We start from the raw sequence: 17,132 nt of genomic DNA, 5'->3' as shown, positions 1-17,132 counted from the left end.
AGCCGATAGTTTATATTACAATCCACACATCATGGTTATATCCTGAAGAAGTGAAGGTTGTTTTTACAATTATGTAGTAACATGCAGTTGCTTTGAGCTTCCTCAGGTGTAGTATTTGGGTCAAAATATTTCATGCCGTGTGCTTGACCTGTTGAAAATTTCTTGGGAAAATTTTCTTAGCCAGAAAAGTGTTTTTAACAGCAATGTTTTGGAAGCTTGTTTTTTGTTCTTTGAATAGAAGATGTACTGTCCTCGTGCTTTAAGGTAGATAATTGATGAGACTCAGAAAGTGAGTGGGCACAGAGACTGTATGTGAGCTCATAGTTTGGGAAGAGTGAGGGCCAGGGAAAGACGACCCTGATGAGGGCTCAGCACTACATGTTCTCTTTGTTGATCTACTCATCTCTCAGACCTACTGTTAAAATCAGGTGGGAATTCTGCTTTGTGAATGCTGTGTCAGGCTAAGAGCTCTGAAAAATCAGATCCTAAAAATTATGAAATTAAGCATCCAGAACTGGAACATACATTATATCTTAATTTCTTTATAGTCTATACTTGAAATAAATAAAATAGATTATACCTCTATGCTTTTGGATGTAAATGTATTTCTTTTGGACTTTTTAAAGGTTAACTTTCATTAAGATTGATTTTTACAGTTGAATTTGAAGAGTATTCTCATCATGCCTTCTTCAGTACAGTGAAATACTGATTTAAAAAGCACAGTTCCTTTTTGCAACTGAAAAAGCTGCAGTTCCTGTTGGAAAATATGGTTGGAGACTGTATTTATACATGCAAATAGATGAATTAAGATATTAATCTTCATATTGCCATTAACACTGTAACTGAGACCATTTTAATTTGCAAGGGCTTCACTTTGCAATCACTGTGATGTTTGAAAAAGCTGCACTCAAGAGAATGGATATTACATTTGTAAGTTAGCTGTGTTTCTGTTATTGTACAAAAATATTTTAAATTGTGTGTACATTGAGGCTTTTCAATCAAACTAGGTGAATGTAAGCTGTACTGGGATGCAGTTACAGTGCAGCAATTATATCTCAGACCATCACCCTTTTTATAAAGACAATCTTTTTCAGCAGAAGGTTGTTAGTCATTTGAATTGCTCTATTGTCCATCAAAATACTCAAATTCAACAGCTCTGAGGATCTTTTCAAACTTAGGCTCAGCTTCAGCTCTACTCAGAAGTCCATTCCTTCTCCTTCTCATTTTATTTCTAAGGTCTCACAATTGGCACTGTCATATCTACTGTTCGTAAATAATAATGGGTACTTGTAAACTTGTGAATCTGTTGTTTTATGTGCTGTAGAAGATAGTTACATCTGAGGACTAACAGAATAATAGAAATGCTCTTCTGCAGAGCTTCAGCTTCTTTTTCTTTTAGCTGAGGACCTTGCTTCATTGAAGGGTACTCAATATAGTACTGAGCACAAAGGGAGATTCTGGTGACTTTCTGCCTCCCTTCTTGCTGTTCTGCATGTTGGAGTAATTTCTGAGGGTCTTGGTATGAAGTACAAAATACATGTAATTGTCTTAAATAAAAGCTTAGTTTAGCTATGATACTGTCACTGAGCAGAAAAATCAAGTAGAGGTTCACTTTCTTCATTCAGGAGTTTATGTTTAGTAGTTTTCACTTGGCTCGTGTCACTTGTATCTTGGTTTCTTGTCCCTAAAAGCTTTTGGGAGAGTCAGGTACTCATAGTTCAGTAGTACTACCAGGTTTGTGAAAATGGGGAGCCTTCTTTTGACAACTTTATGATCCATTTTAAAACAAATTATTTTTAAGCATGGGGAGGCACAGGAGGACAAAATAGTAAGGGTAAAAATAGTCACACTGTGTATGCATGAACCTATGTCAGGTTTCTGGAATGCAACTGAAACTTGAGACACTAGTGGAAGGAGCAATGGAGCAAATGCTCAAAAGCTGTAAAGGTGTGGTCTGACTGGTGCTGAAGGCATTTATCAGCTGCTCTAATAACTGGTGAGGTTAAAAAATTCTTCTTTGAAGTGGAGGAGTTGGCTTCACAGTGAGCCTTGTATCTCCCTAATCTGCTGGTTGGCCAGGACAGCATCCTCCTGAACTGTTGGGTTTTTGGTTTTTGTTCTCTGTTTTGCTGTCTGGTAGGTGAACAAGGAAAGGGATGATGACAGGATGATTTGGGGATTTTAGTGTGATTTCCAAGGAGGCAAGTCTGGATTTAAGCTGGCCCAATTAATTTTTAATTTTTTTTAATAAGTAAAGAGTTTCTGCTAGCTTAGCTTCTGAACTGTTTTAACACAGGATCAGTCAAATGTCAGTGTTGGAACAAATAAGGGGGCTGAGGACAGAATTGTGGCAGGACTGACTTAGTTCAGCTTAAGCAGTTGTGAAACTAGCCTAAAGAAAAGGAATTATTTTACCTGAAGCCACTTCTAAAATACAGTTTGTAAAGTCCTGGTGGAATCTTTAAAGACAAAAATAGTATGAGAGAACAGAATGAAACTGCAAAGCTTGAAGTGAAGGTTGTTCAGATTATGTTATTGTTGTTTGTGGTAATGTTACATGGTATTCCTTCCTCATGTAAATGGTCAGCACTCTACATCTTGCAAATAAGATATCAATGCAGTGTAAGAAATTTCAGGTTCCTTGAAGTTTCATGACTCCTTGGAGTCATGTGGACAAGATTGCTTGTTAAAGCAGTTTTGTGTAATTGCAGGTTACTGTGTTATTGTCCCTTTTTGCTGAAATTAGTCTTGTCCTTTTTGTGAAAAAGCAATTTCAAAGGTAGGAAATACTATAGAAAACAAAGCAGAGAAATCAGAGAAAAGAATAGGGTAAAAAGATGATGATTTTCTCTCCCTGTAGACCTGTATTTTAGTACTTCCATCTCAGACCTTCAGTGAGATAGATTATCTCAGGATAATGAACTGGCATTCTCACTGAAATACTTCTATTTTTAAAGCTCGTAGTAGTATAATAGTAAAAATATTTACTAAGGAGTCTGTGTAGCACAAAAAAAAAGTACCAAAGATAAAATAGGAACTGTGGGCTTGTTGGAGAAAGTATTTTGCAATACTGAAATTGTGTAATAAAGCTTAGCTCAAGGTGATCTGTCAGTTATCTAGCCAGTCTTCCTTTCCATAGTTATTTTTAATTCTGAGCTTCTTTGGAAGAAAAGTATTTCATGTTAGAGACTTCTGCCTGTTCCAAATGGTGGATTTCCAAGGCTTGAGTTACCAGCAGAGATTTGGAAATTTTTCTTTTTTGTTGTTGCCTATTAAATCCCTGTTTGGATAGTTTTGGGAGCATTTTGAAATGTACATTTAGGTAGACTGACAATTCTTTGACTAATGCTGTGGTAAGGAAGCTCTTTTAGAGCTTATATGAAGTGATTATAGAATAGCTTTGTCTACTGTCTGTCCAGTGATGGTGTTACTCTTTGGAGACATTTGGCACAGGTGTCTGTGCCTGCCTGTGCAGGACGTTTCAACTTGTTTCTTCCCTTGCACAGCTTGGGGTTCTGACTCTTCTTTAGTTAAAATGGCTGTTGCTTTAATTCTGAAGATCTTCCGAGTCTTTTTCTGGTATTTTGGTCAATATTGGTAGAAGAACTGTGGAGCACTCTGTAAACACAATGGATCTCTGAGTAGAACAGAGTATTGGTATTTCAGGATTTTGGAAATACTGCACGTTGGCAGGACTGTTTTTCTGTAATTAAGCATAAAACAGACTCTCATGGGTAAATGTTGTAAGCCTGGTCTCAGTAAAATCTCTTCAGCCTGATGGGTAAATAATCAAATCTGAGCATTGGGTTTCTTCATCACTGTAGCTTACATTAATTATTGCCCTTGAAATTCAGTATGGCAAACAGTTTGTCCAGGGGCAAGTCATGTCAGTAAAGACATAGTCTGAGATCCTCACCATGTACATGTTTTTAGTTTTTAGTTAAGAACAGCTACAGTAGTGTATTAATCTCAGACAATGCTTAAATTCTGCAGCCTTTGAACCCCAAGTTTAGAATATGACTCCTTTTGTAAAATTATATTGGCATTTCTACTTCAAGGTTTAGGACCTGGTATCTAGAAATCATACCCTGCTTGGAGCTGCTTTAATTTGTGCATATGAATGTGAAAGGGCGTTTCCTTACAGTGAATTGAAGCTGGGTTCCTCCTTGATTTTCCAGAACCTGTATTTATATAGTAATAATAGCACACTTTAAGTCAATCGTGCTTTCTTGGGAGTCTCAAGAGAAGACATGGCTCATAACCTTCACGTACAAGATGTGTTAAATTTGGGATAATTAATCAATAGACTGATTCACAAATCTTATGCTGGCGTAGGCTTCTTGAGGAGCAGAGCTTATTGTTTTCTGTGGAAGAAAACCATGTGCTTAGCAGAAGCTGGGATTCAAAACAAGCTTACTTGTGAGTTTTGTTACTGAGGCTCCCTTAGCTTGTCATCATAACCAGTGAAAATGCCCTTTTCTTGAATACAAAATAGACAGGGGAGATCAAGGAAAGATTTTAAGTCATGCTGCATAGGAATTCTTTCCTTGTTGTGTCTATTAAGTCTTTATTTACTTTTGATCTCTTCTTATAAGGCTGTTGGTGAAAGGGAAACCAAATACCCGTAGGATAATAAGCGAAGTACCATACTGCAGCATAGATCAGCCAGGCTTGTGGTTTATGTCTGTTTGGGTTTCTGCATGTGGATGAGATAAAAGTGAGTAACTTCTCATAACTTTTGTGAATGATATTTGCAAAAGTGAATTTCAGAAGTGAAAACCATCTGTTTATGCATTAGTTAACATAAAGTTATCAATCATCCCTGAGCTTTGTGTCAGACTTTTTTTTGCCCCGGAGGGATGGATAGACTGTGTACACAAACTTCAAATCACCTGGCTAGTACTGTCCTTATCTACCTTTCCTTAATAAAAACCATGATCTGTAATGTGTAAGAGCAAAGGAGAAGCTCTTAGTCTTTAGTCTTGTGAAGATGCCTTCTTAATTGCAAGACTTATATCCTCTTTTTAAAATTGTATTTAGTTATTATTTTTAATTGGTATTTTTTCTAAATTTGGATACTTGCTCTGTGGCTTTTTTCTGTTTCCTTCTCCTGAAAGTGATGCTTTAATGGTCCTCAAAGAAGTAAGGCTTATGTTGTAGAAAGCAGCAGTTGTCTTCTGGAGAATATTGCAGAGTAAATATCGTGAAGAGAGAAAGAAAATTAGAAAATAACTTTCATGTTCAAAGGAAGCAGAATCCACTTCCAAATCTTTATCTTGAAAAATTGCTGGTAAAATCTAGTGAATCTTTCCAGTAAAGTTTACTCTTATGGTGGTTTAAAAAATATTATTTATTCCTTGTTAGCTTCTTTTTTGACATGGGTAAAAAGCTCTTTGATGTTGGTAAATGTCCTTTCTAAAAATAGCTTGAGAGCAGAAAAGTATTCCGTGGTTCTTGAGTCAGGCTCATGTTAAGTCAGTGGGAAATCATTCTGTCTGCTGTGATGGGGTTTGGCTCAACTTGGTGTCATTGTGCATTAGCCAAGCCTCAACTACTACTGGACAGGAATTCTCCAGAGAAATGTTTTCATTTTAAATGAAACAATTCACATGATTTTTGCAGTGTTTATATCCTTTAATAAGAAAATCTTAATTGGTATACATTTGAAATAAATACTGATACTGCAAACTCTAACACTTTTGAAAAATATTTTTATTAATGTCAGAAGACTGTGAAAAAAACAATATCTGAATGAGGACTTGCAAAGTCAGGCCAGCTTCTGACTGTTTTATAGGAGAACTGTTTCAGTTCAGCATTTTTCAGTAGGCTGTTTAGAAATTATGGAGGTATATCTTGTTAAAGAAAAATTCAGTGTTCAATGGAAGGTGCTTCTAGCACGTATGGGAATAAACTGTGAACTTGTAGAAGGGGAAAAAAAAATTGTCACCTTTATAATTTGCTGGACTCAAAACCAAAATAGGTTTGAACCTAACAGTTAGAACTTCAGAATAGTGTTTCTGCATCACCTTTAATATAAAAGTATATGCTCTCTGAAAAATTGAAAAAGTAATGGTTTTCTTAGTATACTTTAAATCTGCTGAGCTATGCCTTGGCTAACACTTTTCTCATCTGTTTTATAGGTTTTGTAAAAGACACCGGATTAAATCAAATTCAAATGTTCCATGTGTCCCGAAGGATTTGTTGATGATGTCAGAATTAGTTCTTCCACAGTTCATCTTTAGTCTTATTCAGCACTTAAGAGAGGGGTATAATGAGCCTGGTATGTTTTATATTTGCATATATTTAGCATATCTTACCATGCTGCTGTCTCTTGCTATGCAGGATGTGAAGACAGTGTATAAATACATGCATGCTCTCTATCATTTATATCATGGAATTTTGTATATTTTTTCCTATCTGAGTTACTGTCTGCATAGACAATTCCATTTTCTTCTGTACAGAAGAGCTTCTTAAATATGTTTTCAGGGTTACCTAGCATTGTGTTGAGCTCTTCCTGAAAATGAAATCAGGATTATTTTGAAACTTTTTAATGTTAATTTTTAGAGTATATGAATATATAAATTGATTTCCTTTCTGGTAGTTACTTCTGTGAAGATCTTGGCCAAATTAAATAACATTTACACCAAAAGTTATTGTTATATGGTTTTCAGCTCTTGATCTGCCATCAGAGAAGGACCTTCATAAAATCCTCCAGGTTTTGGAGCCTCATGTTTCCTTTCTGGAAGACTTGACCAAAATGGGAGGAGCAATGCGATCAGTTCTTACCCAGGTTTTGACTAGCCAACAGTTCTACAAAAATCTTACCTCTGGTATGTTTGTGTTATTTCTAATAATTAAATTTTCAAATTTTGAAGAATTTAAGGTTGCAAGTTTCATTTGTCACTTCAGTTTCTCTGTGTGTTTTTGACATCTCAAAACCAGAAAAAAGCATGGTTTTAAGATTTTTTTTTTTTAAAGTAGAAGTGGGTGGGGCTTCAGGAGCAACTAGAAACATGCAAACCTCTTCTATGTCTTCTGTGTAAAGATACATGGGTTCAAAAGAGTTTTTATAAAATTCTTTTTAAAGTGAAGTGAACATGGTAGCTTAATGTTTCCAAGTGAGGCATGCCAAGCTTATTCAAAGTGTAATGTGTCTAACTTATTTTGGGATCTGTTCTCACAGAGCTTACTGGAGGAGACCTGAATGGCAAAAGTCCATTGTCTGTCCTGAACTTCTGTGCAAAGCCTTTTTGTATTTTTTCTTTTTCTTTTTCCTTTCTTTTTTCTTAGAAACACCCTTCTCACTCCAATTATTTATTCTGTCCTGTACCAGATTTAGTGAATGCAGAAAAGTTGAGCAGTCATTATTAACCCAAATCCAGCTAATATAAGTTAATTCTATCTTATTTTCTTGTGATTAAGGGTGTCTCGTTTTGAGTCCTTTGCATAATTCCTTTGCATAGGTAGGGAACAAACAATAATTACTGTTGATTTTTGTTGCCATAACTGGCTTGGGCATCAGCTAGTTGAAGAACAGGCAATCTCCAAATCCTTACTTGAAAGCAGAGGCAGTTAGGAAAGCTGCATCAGGGACAGTTGTCTTTATTCTGTTTCATTCCTCTTTTTCTCCTGTTTAATAATATTTGAACAGGAGAAGTTAAATTACTTCTTTCCTACATGTGATGGATTTCCTGAGATAGAAAAGTGGAAAGGGAATGGGAAGTAAGGCATTCTTATCTGGACTCTTGGAATGGAGAACATATGTGTCTTAATAGATACAGTTTCTTGGTAGGGAAAATAAAGAAGGATTTTGGAGCAAAATCTGTTCTTCTGACTTTGCATGCAGGAGGTGTACGGTTAAAAAAATGCTGTTATATTTTTTGTGTTTTCTTTTCCTTAAACAGTTGACACATTTTGCTGCTCTGAAGTTTATTTTTGCTTATGTAACAAATGTGTTGGGGTTGTTTTTTTTTAGTCCGTTTCTATGTGAAAATTTTATATCCCGAGCATGCTGGATGTCTTTGCTTCATCATTTGATGATTATTTTATGAATAGTCATTATTAATTGCAGCTGTCAGAATTTGAACTTGGGAAGAAAAATTCCCAATGTTAGTAATATGCCATATGTAAATTCTATTACTGGGTTTTTAAATTGGTTTATTTTTTACTTGTTGGAAATAGTAGATTCCTGTCCTTTCTGAACCAATTGTTCTGAATTTTTTTTTCATTTTATTTTTTATTTTATTTTAGCTGTAGTGTTAGTGGTGGCAGTGCTGCTGAAAATTAAGTAAATAATTTAGAAGACTGTGTGAGAGGGGAAGAACTGAGAAGGTTTCACATCTTTGGGATTTCATTTCACAAGCTGGAAAAACTGCTTAGCTTCTGCATCTTGTAATTGTACAGTTTATTAAAACATTGTGGATTGTTTTTTAGATTACTTGGATAGGCTATGCAGTTTATGAACCAGGTGGCCACTGTCTTACTTAAATGCTGTTTTCTGTGTGTATTCAAGGTGTTGGAGAGAATGCATACGCAAAGAAAAGTCATGAAAAATACCTTATTGCTTTGAAAGGCTCTGGACTGGCATTTCCTGAGGATAAACTTGCATGTGGTGTGCAGGAACAAGGAGCTGGAACTAGCACATTAGCAGTTCAAGGTTTGTGTAGAAAAATATTTTAAGAGAAGATTTGATTATTGCTGGCTTCTATGTAAATTGTTGTTTTATTTATAAAAAACCCCCACAATGTTATGAAGCTTAAGGCATTACCTGTTACTTAGTTCACCACCAAGTTACAGATTAATTTTAATTCAGTCATAAAAGCTAAACATATTAACTTTTTGTTGCTAATATACTAAGCATCATTTTCCAGTCAGAGCTATAATGGAATTTGAGTAGGCAAGATGAAATTGCTCGTAGTGGAATTTTGTCACTGTAACTAAGTTAAGCCACCTATTCTTACAAAAGTGCTGTGGAATTTTTTTTCATCACTGAAGGCCATCAGAATTTTTTGCAATCTGTGAATGAACACATCTGCTTTAACTCAGTACGTTGAAGTTCTGCAATGGAACGTACTTGCAAATCCCTGATTTTGTGTTGCTTGGGAATCTTACTCTAACTTCTCAGTCCACTGCTGTGTATCTTTTGAAGAAAGCTAATGTAGTGTTTTATTTCGTACTGGCTCATTAAATATCATTAAAATACTCTATTTTCAGTATAAGACTTATGAAAGGAATCTCTGAATTTTTTTATTTCAAAAGGTTTAGCAGGTGCTACGGCAACATCAGGACAAGGGGATTCTTCAGATGAGGTGAGACTGTTTTTAAAGACTATAATGAACTGCAGTAGAATATTAAAGGGAGAAAATGGTTACCGCCAGGTGCTGGAAACCTTGACTATCTCCCACACATTCTCTCCATTTTAATAATTATAAATAATGGAGATACGAAGGAATAGATCTCAGACCTTTGATTTACTAAGGACCTCTTTAAAATTCTGGTTTTTTTGCTCATACCATTTCAGTTTAATTTATGTATGTAATGTAGATGAAACCTGTGTAGGTAGTTCATCACAAGCAAGTGAATTAGGAGTGATGAAAGCAAATTTAAAGCATGTGATGCTGTGAATGGTGATAGTAGTTTTTTGCACTTGAGAATCCAGCTGAACTGGTGGTAGCAGCAGTGAGAATTTCTCTGTAGAGAAATTCCCATGTGTAGACTTGACCTTATTTACAGTACACATTCAGTGGGAGTGAAGAAGATGGAATCTCCTTGAGACGTGATAAATAACTGGAATTTAGTGAGGCAAGTTAAATTCTGGTGGCATCACTTTTATCATTTTTGCCCTACTGTTTAAAAACTGATTTCAACTAGTAAGGCTTAGAAGCTGTTCTGTTAGGGTAGTGCAGAAGATTTTAAAGAATGTAAATTATAGTTTTTCATAGGAATTTTGCTTGTGTTGAATTCTGTGTGAACAAGTATTGAAGTAAAAACAATCATTTGTGTGTGTCTAAAAGCAGTTGTATGACATGTTTGCCTCTGTCACGAGCACAACAGCATCTGTTACGCTTTCGGCAGTGCTATTTATAATTTGGCATTTTTCTAAGTATTGCTTGTTGTTTTTTCACCATTGCTTGACAAACAGACAGACAAAAAACCCAAACAAGTAAAAGACTGATCACAGTATCACTTTTAAATACCCCCATGAAAGAAGACAGCAATTCAAGTTAATGCTTATAACATTTTTAAATAAACTTGAAAAAGCTCAACATGCTTCTTTCTGGTTTGCCCCTATAATTGTTGAGGAGAGTGGAGTGAGCTGAAGTTGTTAGGAGTCTGAAGAGAAATTGGATATTGCTGATGTTTCTTTTTGGAAAAGGAGGTGGAGACAAAGATATATTTTGGGGAGTAGGAAAAGAATTTTTTCAAGGAAAATATATTTTAGGAATAAATAAGAAAGGAATTACAGAAACTGCATTATAGCCTGCTATTTGAAGATACCTGTTTTCTAGAGAGGTTTTTCTTTCTAATCTCCAGGATATAAATAGCTATGTAGGGTTTTTACGATGTTACCACAGATGTGATTTTTTTTTCTAAATTGAAATGCTGCATACAATCACATACCTGGAATCAATTTTGGGAATTATTTGCATTATTAAGGTACATTGGAAAAAACAAAAAGCACAAGACTCTTTTGAAATCTGTATGTAGAAAATTTTTTAGAAGGATGAGAAAGTTACGTGCAGGTAAACCAGTAAACACTCGAAACTTGCATGGTCATTACTATATATTTTCACTTCTGAATTTTTCTTCTATATATTTAATAAAATCACAGCAATGCTGTGTAGGTGCAATTAAAAAGAACATAAGTTTTCTGTTTTGTTTTGTTTTGTTTTTTTTTTTAAAAAAAACAAATCCTAAGAAAGTTAATTTTTGATATAATCTTTTTCTTAGTCATGGTTTGCTTGACAAATATGGATTTGCCAAAAGAGAAGTCCAAACCTTTCATTGAGAAGCCAAAACTGTGTTCTGAGTAAGAAATATGAAAGGGTACACTTTTAATTAGGTTTTCTTCCTGTGGTATTTGGTTTATCTGGAAAGGTTAATGTTCTTAAAGGTAGCATAGTTTCACAGATTAAAGTATAGGTAAAAAGAATTTCCTTAGGCTGGAAATTAGAGCAGTGCTTCTACAAGGAAGTGAATAGCTTGAAAAATTTTGTGTAGTTCAGTGTTTAACTCCTACAATAGCAGATGTTCCTAACCTAAACATGAATCTGAAGGCTGGGTGTATCCTGAATGTGGTGGTTTTTTTCATGTCATCAATCAGTATAGGCTCACTTGTGCTTTACTTCTCAAATGGTTAGTGTTCCAACATGTGGTATTTTGGAGGCAACTCACCATGAAGTTCCTCTGTTAGCTTTTCTTCCCCATGTTTTCCTTTGTGCAAAAAGAGAAAAAAGGCCCTCTCTGAATCTGTATTTCTATTGAATAAATTTTTATGTTCCAAGGAAACAAATAAAACCCAGCCCATGAATGCTTTTGCCACACTGGTGAATAAACCTTTTTGTATTGGGTATCTGTGTTTGGCTGGCCTTGGAGATTATTGAAGACTACTAAATAGCTTATTACTATGTTACACAGATTTTTAATCTGATTGCCTTCAATGTAGTCATACAAAAAATCTATGTATAGTATCTAATATCACATCAAGTTTATAATCTGGCTTCTCAACAGGTGTGCAGGTGTGGCATACCTAGGTATACTGCTAAATATGGTTTTGGTTTTTCTTTTTTTCTTCTTTTAAAGTAAATCTATATAGAACTTCGTTTTTACTTGTCTATAATTACACAGCATTATCCAGTGGGTAAAAATAAGGTGTTTTACACTTACTTATTCTCTTACTCTTATCCATGGGCTTGGCAGAAACCATATGACCAAGCATTCACTATCTCAAGGCTATTGAAACTCCTGCACTTGACATTAAGATGTATCCTACCTGACTGAAGCAATGGAAACCAACTGTCTGTTACTGAGGAAAAAAGTTCTCAAGAAGGCATTTCTCATAAGTCACTCAATTTTTCTTCTTTTTAATGAAAATACTTCAAAAGTTGCAAATGAAAACTGTTACATGTTTACTTTTTTCTCTTACCATAGAAGGGCAAATGCATTTTGTTTTTCAGAGCAGTGGCTGTTGGAGGCTAGAATCCAAGACATCATTACAATTTCTATACCCAAATGCATTTTTCTAGTTAGGGTCCCTCTAGCAACCATCTGGATTAACAGAGACCAATGAAGAGGTCCTGAGACCTCCAGCTGTCAACTTTCTATCTGCAGGAATTTAGATTCCTTTTCCTCAGGGCAGGTGACTTACATTGCAGGGTCCTGCAGTTTGTAGCAATATCTCAGCAGACCTGATTTTTACTTTTGAGTGCTTGGCCCCTCTAATGGGGGAATAAGCAGTGGCAGCACACTGTGAACTGACTGCCTCCTGATGGAAGTACAAAAGTGTTCAAATGTTCAGAAAGTGCACAGGACACCTAAGAGTTCAAATGTGTGTACATCTTAAAATTAATTTTCATATGAAGGCACTGAAAGGATGGGCAAAGTGAGGTGTCTCATTAACGTGATACTTTTGGTCAGTTCTTTGATAGAAAATATGAATAATCTTTGTCTCCAAAGAAGGACAGTCACTTCTTTAGTACAAGGTTCTTTATCATTCCAGTGAAATTTGGAAGTAAAATATGGCATTTACGTAGAGGAGAAGGATATTGATTACTTATTTTTAGCAATAGGGCTTATATTAATTATGTCCCATTTTATTAGACACAGTAGGGATCTTCCTTTATTTCCACCATTTCATTAAGACTGCCATTATTAGTAAAGATCCACTCAGCCTTTAATACAGTATCATGTTCTTTTTTAAAATCCAGTGTTAGATTTTGTGAAGTGGTGATGATGTGTTTAACTTGCATTGGATTTTGGAACCTTTGCTGTTTTATCTGCAGCACGTCTTGAAAGCTTCAGATGAGAAGTGTGTGCATAAAGTATTTCCATTATCCTGTAGGGAACACACAATTTGAATTCAGCAGTAGAATTGGCCTCTGAAAGGCAGCAAGAATATACTTTATCTTGGACCAAAACTTTATGTTGATTGGAAAATGTCTAGCTAAACATCTGATTTGCCAAATTTAATAGCCAGTGTGTTGGCTTATGGTTTTTAGGAGACAAAAAAATCCAAACCCTACAGATAAATATGGTGAAATCTTGAATGTGCAACAGTTAGAAGTTTTGTCATGTTAAGCATTTTTGTAGCAGTCACTTTCAGAAATTAAACCAGGTAACCTTGGTAACCTTACAAAAATAATTAAATAGGTAAAAATGTCTGTATTTGCAAATGTTGCCTGCAGTGGAAAACAGGCAGTTTAAAAGAATTGTGGGGTTTTGTAGTGAGTTGCATGGAGTCCATCATTCCTGATCATTCCTGTAACATCAAGAGTATATTTCTGGTAAGAGAGTATATTCAGGGCTTTTGTTTTATTTTGCTAGTTAAGCCAGAATTTTGAGAGCAAGCCATCTCTTGGCAATAAAATTCTAAATATACAATTATAAATTTTTTAAAATCTTCCCCACCCCAGGAGGACCAGGATGGTAGCCAAGGTGTGGGCAAGCGCAAGAGGGTGAAACTAAGCAGCACCACCAAAGGTATTTATAAAGTACTAAATCAGTTTTATCATATTTGCTGTGTGTCTATCTTAAAAACTACCCAGGGTTATTCATTGGCTTCCAAGCACTGTAGTGCTGCATGTGATAGGTATTAACCATGGGAAAGCCTAAAAAAAGTAACCACAGGTGAAATTGTGGTAATTGGCAACTTTGCTTTCCCTCGAGTGAGTACCACTGTCTGGGACAGTGTCACCTTCATGTTGTAAGTTGACCTCTAAAAATTCATTCCATTTTCACTGTGTGGCTGGTGAGGTTGCAATACAGCTTGGCAAACAAGGTATTGACATATTTGTTTTAAATAATTTTTTTCACTGTGCCACTGTTCAGCATGATTGTGCTCTCAGCCAGGCAGGAATGGTTCTCTGGTTCTGATTGGTCTTTCTGTAGTGCTCTGGTAATGTTTAAGGGACAGTACTTGAATGAAGGCTGCTATGAAACCACTCCAGTATTTTCCTAGGTTGAAATTAGTGCTCTGCATTTTCTAGTCCAGCATGAGCAGCATTCACATTGTTATCAGTGAAGGCTTTAATTCAAGAATGATCAGAGGCTAAAGACAAGATAACCCTTTCCTGTACTTGCCCTTGACATGTTTTTGTGCAAGAAGTGTTTAAATAATAATATATAAACTGTTATTTTTAAACAAAGAACACTTTGCTTGGCTTTCTTGAGTGTGAGGAGACTGACATAGGAAGGACAAAGAAATTGCAAGCCCTGAGAAAACACTGGGGTGAAAAACTGGTGAAAGTTGGAATAAAATTTCTGGAAGGCTTTGGGATGAAGGTTTGGAACTTGAATTTGAAATGCAAGGGTTCATGATCTGTAAAAAGGTATGAAGGTGTTGCAAAGGGTATGGGAAAGTAAGATTTATTTTTTCTAGTGGTTACAGATTTAAGGAAAAACATTAGGAAGCTGGAAGAGCAGAGAATGAGGTGTTTCGGCAACTGTTGTTAAGAAGGGATCTTAGAAATAGTGTGTGAAAGGTTGTGACAGAGAGTAAAAAATGTGGAAGAGGTGGTAGTTTTGGAGAAATGCAGGAAACTTACAGACTTCCAAGGAAAGCTCTCTTACTTGACTGTTACAGGCTGTTAGGGTATCTAAAAGATAAGTAATTAAAAAACCCTGTGGTATTCTGATGCATAGCAACTGATTATGGAGGAGTAGGCAGGGAGGAAGCTTAGGCTGAGAAGCTGCCTGATCTGAAAACCAGTATCAGCAGTGGCATTTCAGGAAAAGTGATACTGCAGTTCAACATTTCATTTCCCCCCAGGGCTGTAGTCTTCCCCCTCTGAGGCACTCCAACATGGACTATGCTCATGATGTTGATAGCTCCTAGTATCAGCCCCAGAGGAGGGAGTCTGACAATGGGGGAAGGGTAAGTATCTGTTTTTATTAAATATTGAATAGTTTTCTGAAGTTTTCAGTATTCATATTTTATGTCCAATAGGGTATAAAATAAGAGTATGAAAAGAAAATTTTAGAAAACTGAGTATTGAATAAAAACAGATTTACCTTTTCCTTATAAGCAGACTCCCTGTCCCATCCTAGGTCTTTAGTGGTACTGTCTGCATAGAGGGTTATTGATACACTGGGAATGTCTTGGAATGCGAAGACTCATTCTAGTGAGATGTTTACAACAATCTACAGGGTTTTTTGTGGCACTAGGAAAGAGTGGAAGATTTCTTTAAAGAAAATAGAGGTTATATGCTGAGGTTCACTGATACAGGTATGGGACTGAGGATTGAGAGAATTTTTATTTTTATACTGTTTTAAAACCCGCATCCTGTATCCATTTGAAATACCTGTTGTTTAAAACAATACCCACAGGCACTGTTTTTTAATTTATTTTTTTTACAATGATTGAAAGAAATTTTAAATCGTGTGGTGCTTTGTACAAGAGTAGGAACATTAGTCTCAGTGTTCCTGACAAATTTTCCAAGTTGGGTAAGAGCATTCTGCCTACTTAAATTCTGTAGCAGGTCCAAGTGAATATATACACTCCTGTCCCTTCCTGAAACTGCTGTGTAAAGAATTTGATATGCACTGTTGAATGTGATACATATCTGAGAGCACTGCACATCAGTGACAGATAAGGTGTTGTGTCACTTGACTTCATGCCCAGTGTTCTCACTTGGGGGCATTTGACATGTGCCTAAACCTGTGCTGTCTGTTCTGTGGACAGAGGACTTCAATCTGCACGGCTGTCAAGCTTTCAAGGGCAATAAAATCACATAGTCAGTTTCTTCACAAGAGATGATGAAGATCACATAAATGATCATCTATGTTTACTGCAGTAGGTGATGTGTATTGCTTTACAAAATAATTTTGACACTAAAATACCTTTCATTACTCTGTGAACGTAATTTTTATTTCCATGCTTGTAGAATACATTGAATAAAACAGTGTTGTGTTTGTGTGGCTTCATAAAGTCTTGAGGAGATCCCTAAAATCTAATTTATTTGTTATTTCTCATGATCTTTTGCAATTTTTGAGATGTTTTGGGCTGATTGGTCACTTGGCTTGGGAACACCTTTGGTATTGGTGGAAAATTGATGTAATTTCTGCTTAGTAAAAGCACAAATGGCTATCCAGGTTAGGAGAGGCACAAAGCTATCCAATACTGTCCCTAAAGCTCTTGCACTTCAGTGAAGAGGCCAATCTTCAAGGCCTGAAGATGTTGAACTTAAGTGATTTTTATCTATGCTGGTGGGAGCCCTTTATCCTTTTCCATTGGAATATGGGATTTTGTCTGTGGGGGGATACCCTCAGATCTAGTTGAATTCTAAGTATAAAGGAGCATGATTATTTTCTGTAGTCCTTGCATGTTAAAGGAATGAACAATGCCTTTAAATCATAGATAATCAACCTCTTGAAGAGTGACAATAGAGTTTGTGTATTTTTAGTATTTTTTTTTTAAATGGGATTAATATGATTTATGTGTTGTCAAGGCATAGCTTCAGTTTATTCTAGCAGAGGTCAGTTTGTGCAGCTTTGCAATCATGAAACTGCTCTGCTTGAAAACACAGCTGACAGAATGGAAAGATGACTTCATTCCTATATAGGTACCCCACAGGGCTGTGCTGTCTGCATGAGTAGAAGAGGGTAGAGTGAATGTCCAGGAGCTGAAAGGGGAGAGGTGATTCTGAGTCTCTTAGTGCCATTGGGAGCTAGTGCCTGATTATCTGATTATAGTGACTTTTATTAAAAAAACAAAAAACAAAAAATCAAGAGTGAACCAAACAAAAATTTTGTGGTTGCTCAGTTAATGTGTATTGTTTTAAAAATAAGAATGGATACATTATTGTTTCTGTTCAGCTTCTCTAGAGCTTTGTAAACAGAATGAAAGTGTTCTTAGGTGACAGAAAGCATCACTTAAGTTATATTTTGTTGTTTTCTTGTTTTAACTTCAGCTAAGT

At 35.8% G+C, this 17,132-nt stretch overlaps 1 protein-coding gene across 7 annotated transcripts in view; it reads left to right on the top strand.

The window, feature by feature from the left end:
• UBR3 (ubiquitin protein ligase E3 component n-recognin 3) overlaps window positions 1-17,132 on the top strand; it is a 103,669-nt gene that overhangs the window by 8,331 nt on the left and 78,206 nt on the right. For 4 of the 7 annotated variants that reach the window (XR_011726560.1, XM_071747395.1, XM_071747397.1 and 1 more), the window contains 5 exons: window positions 6,141-6,280; window positions 6,672-6,830; window positions 8,513-8,656; window positions 9,259-9,308; window positions 13,632-13,698. Coding sequence is in view for 6 of the 7 variants with exons in the window: in XM_071747395.1 (XP_071603496.1) it covers window positions 6,141-6,280; window positions 6,672-6,830; window positions 8,513-8,656; window positions 9,259-9,308; window positions 13,632-13,698 (560 nt within the window). In the remaining variant the exon portion in view is untranslated. Of the gene's footprint in view, window positions 1-6,140; window positions 6,281-6,671; window positions 6,831-8,512; window positions 8,657-9,258; window positions 9,309-13,631; window positions 13,699-15,972; window positions 16,010-17,132 lie in introns of those variants that run through there. The other 3 variants (XM_071747399.1, XM_071747398.1, XM_071747401.1) reach the window with 2 other exon arrangements.

The sequence above is a fragment of the Heliangelus exortis genome, chromosome 6, assembly GCF_036169615.1.
Source record: "Heliangelus exortis chromosome 6, bHelExo1.hap1, whole genome shotgun sequence".
Classification (NCBI taxonomy): domain Eukaryota; kingdom Metazoa; phylum Chordata; class Aves; order Apodiformes; family Trochilidae; genus Heliangelus; species Heliangelus exortis.
Note: the sequence above shows the minus strand (reverse complement) of the source record. Positions and strands in the feature narration are given on the sequence as shown.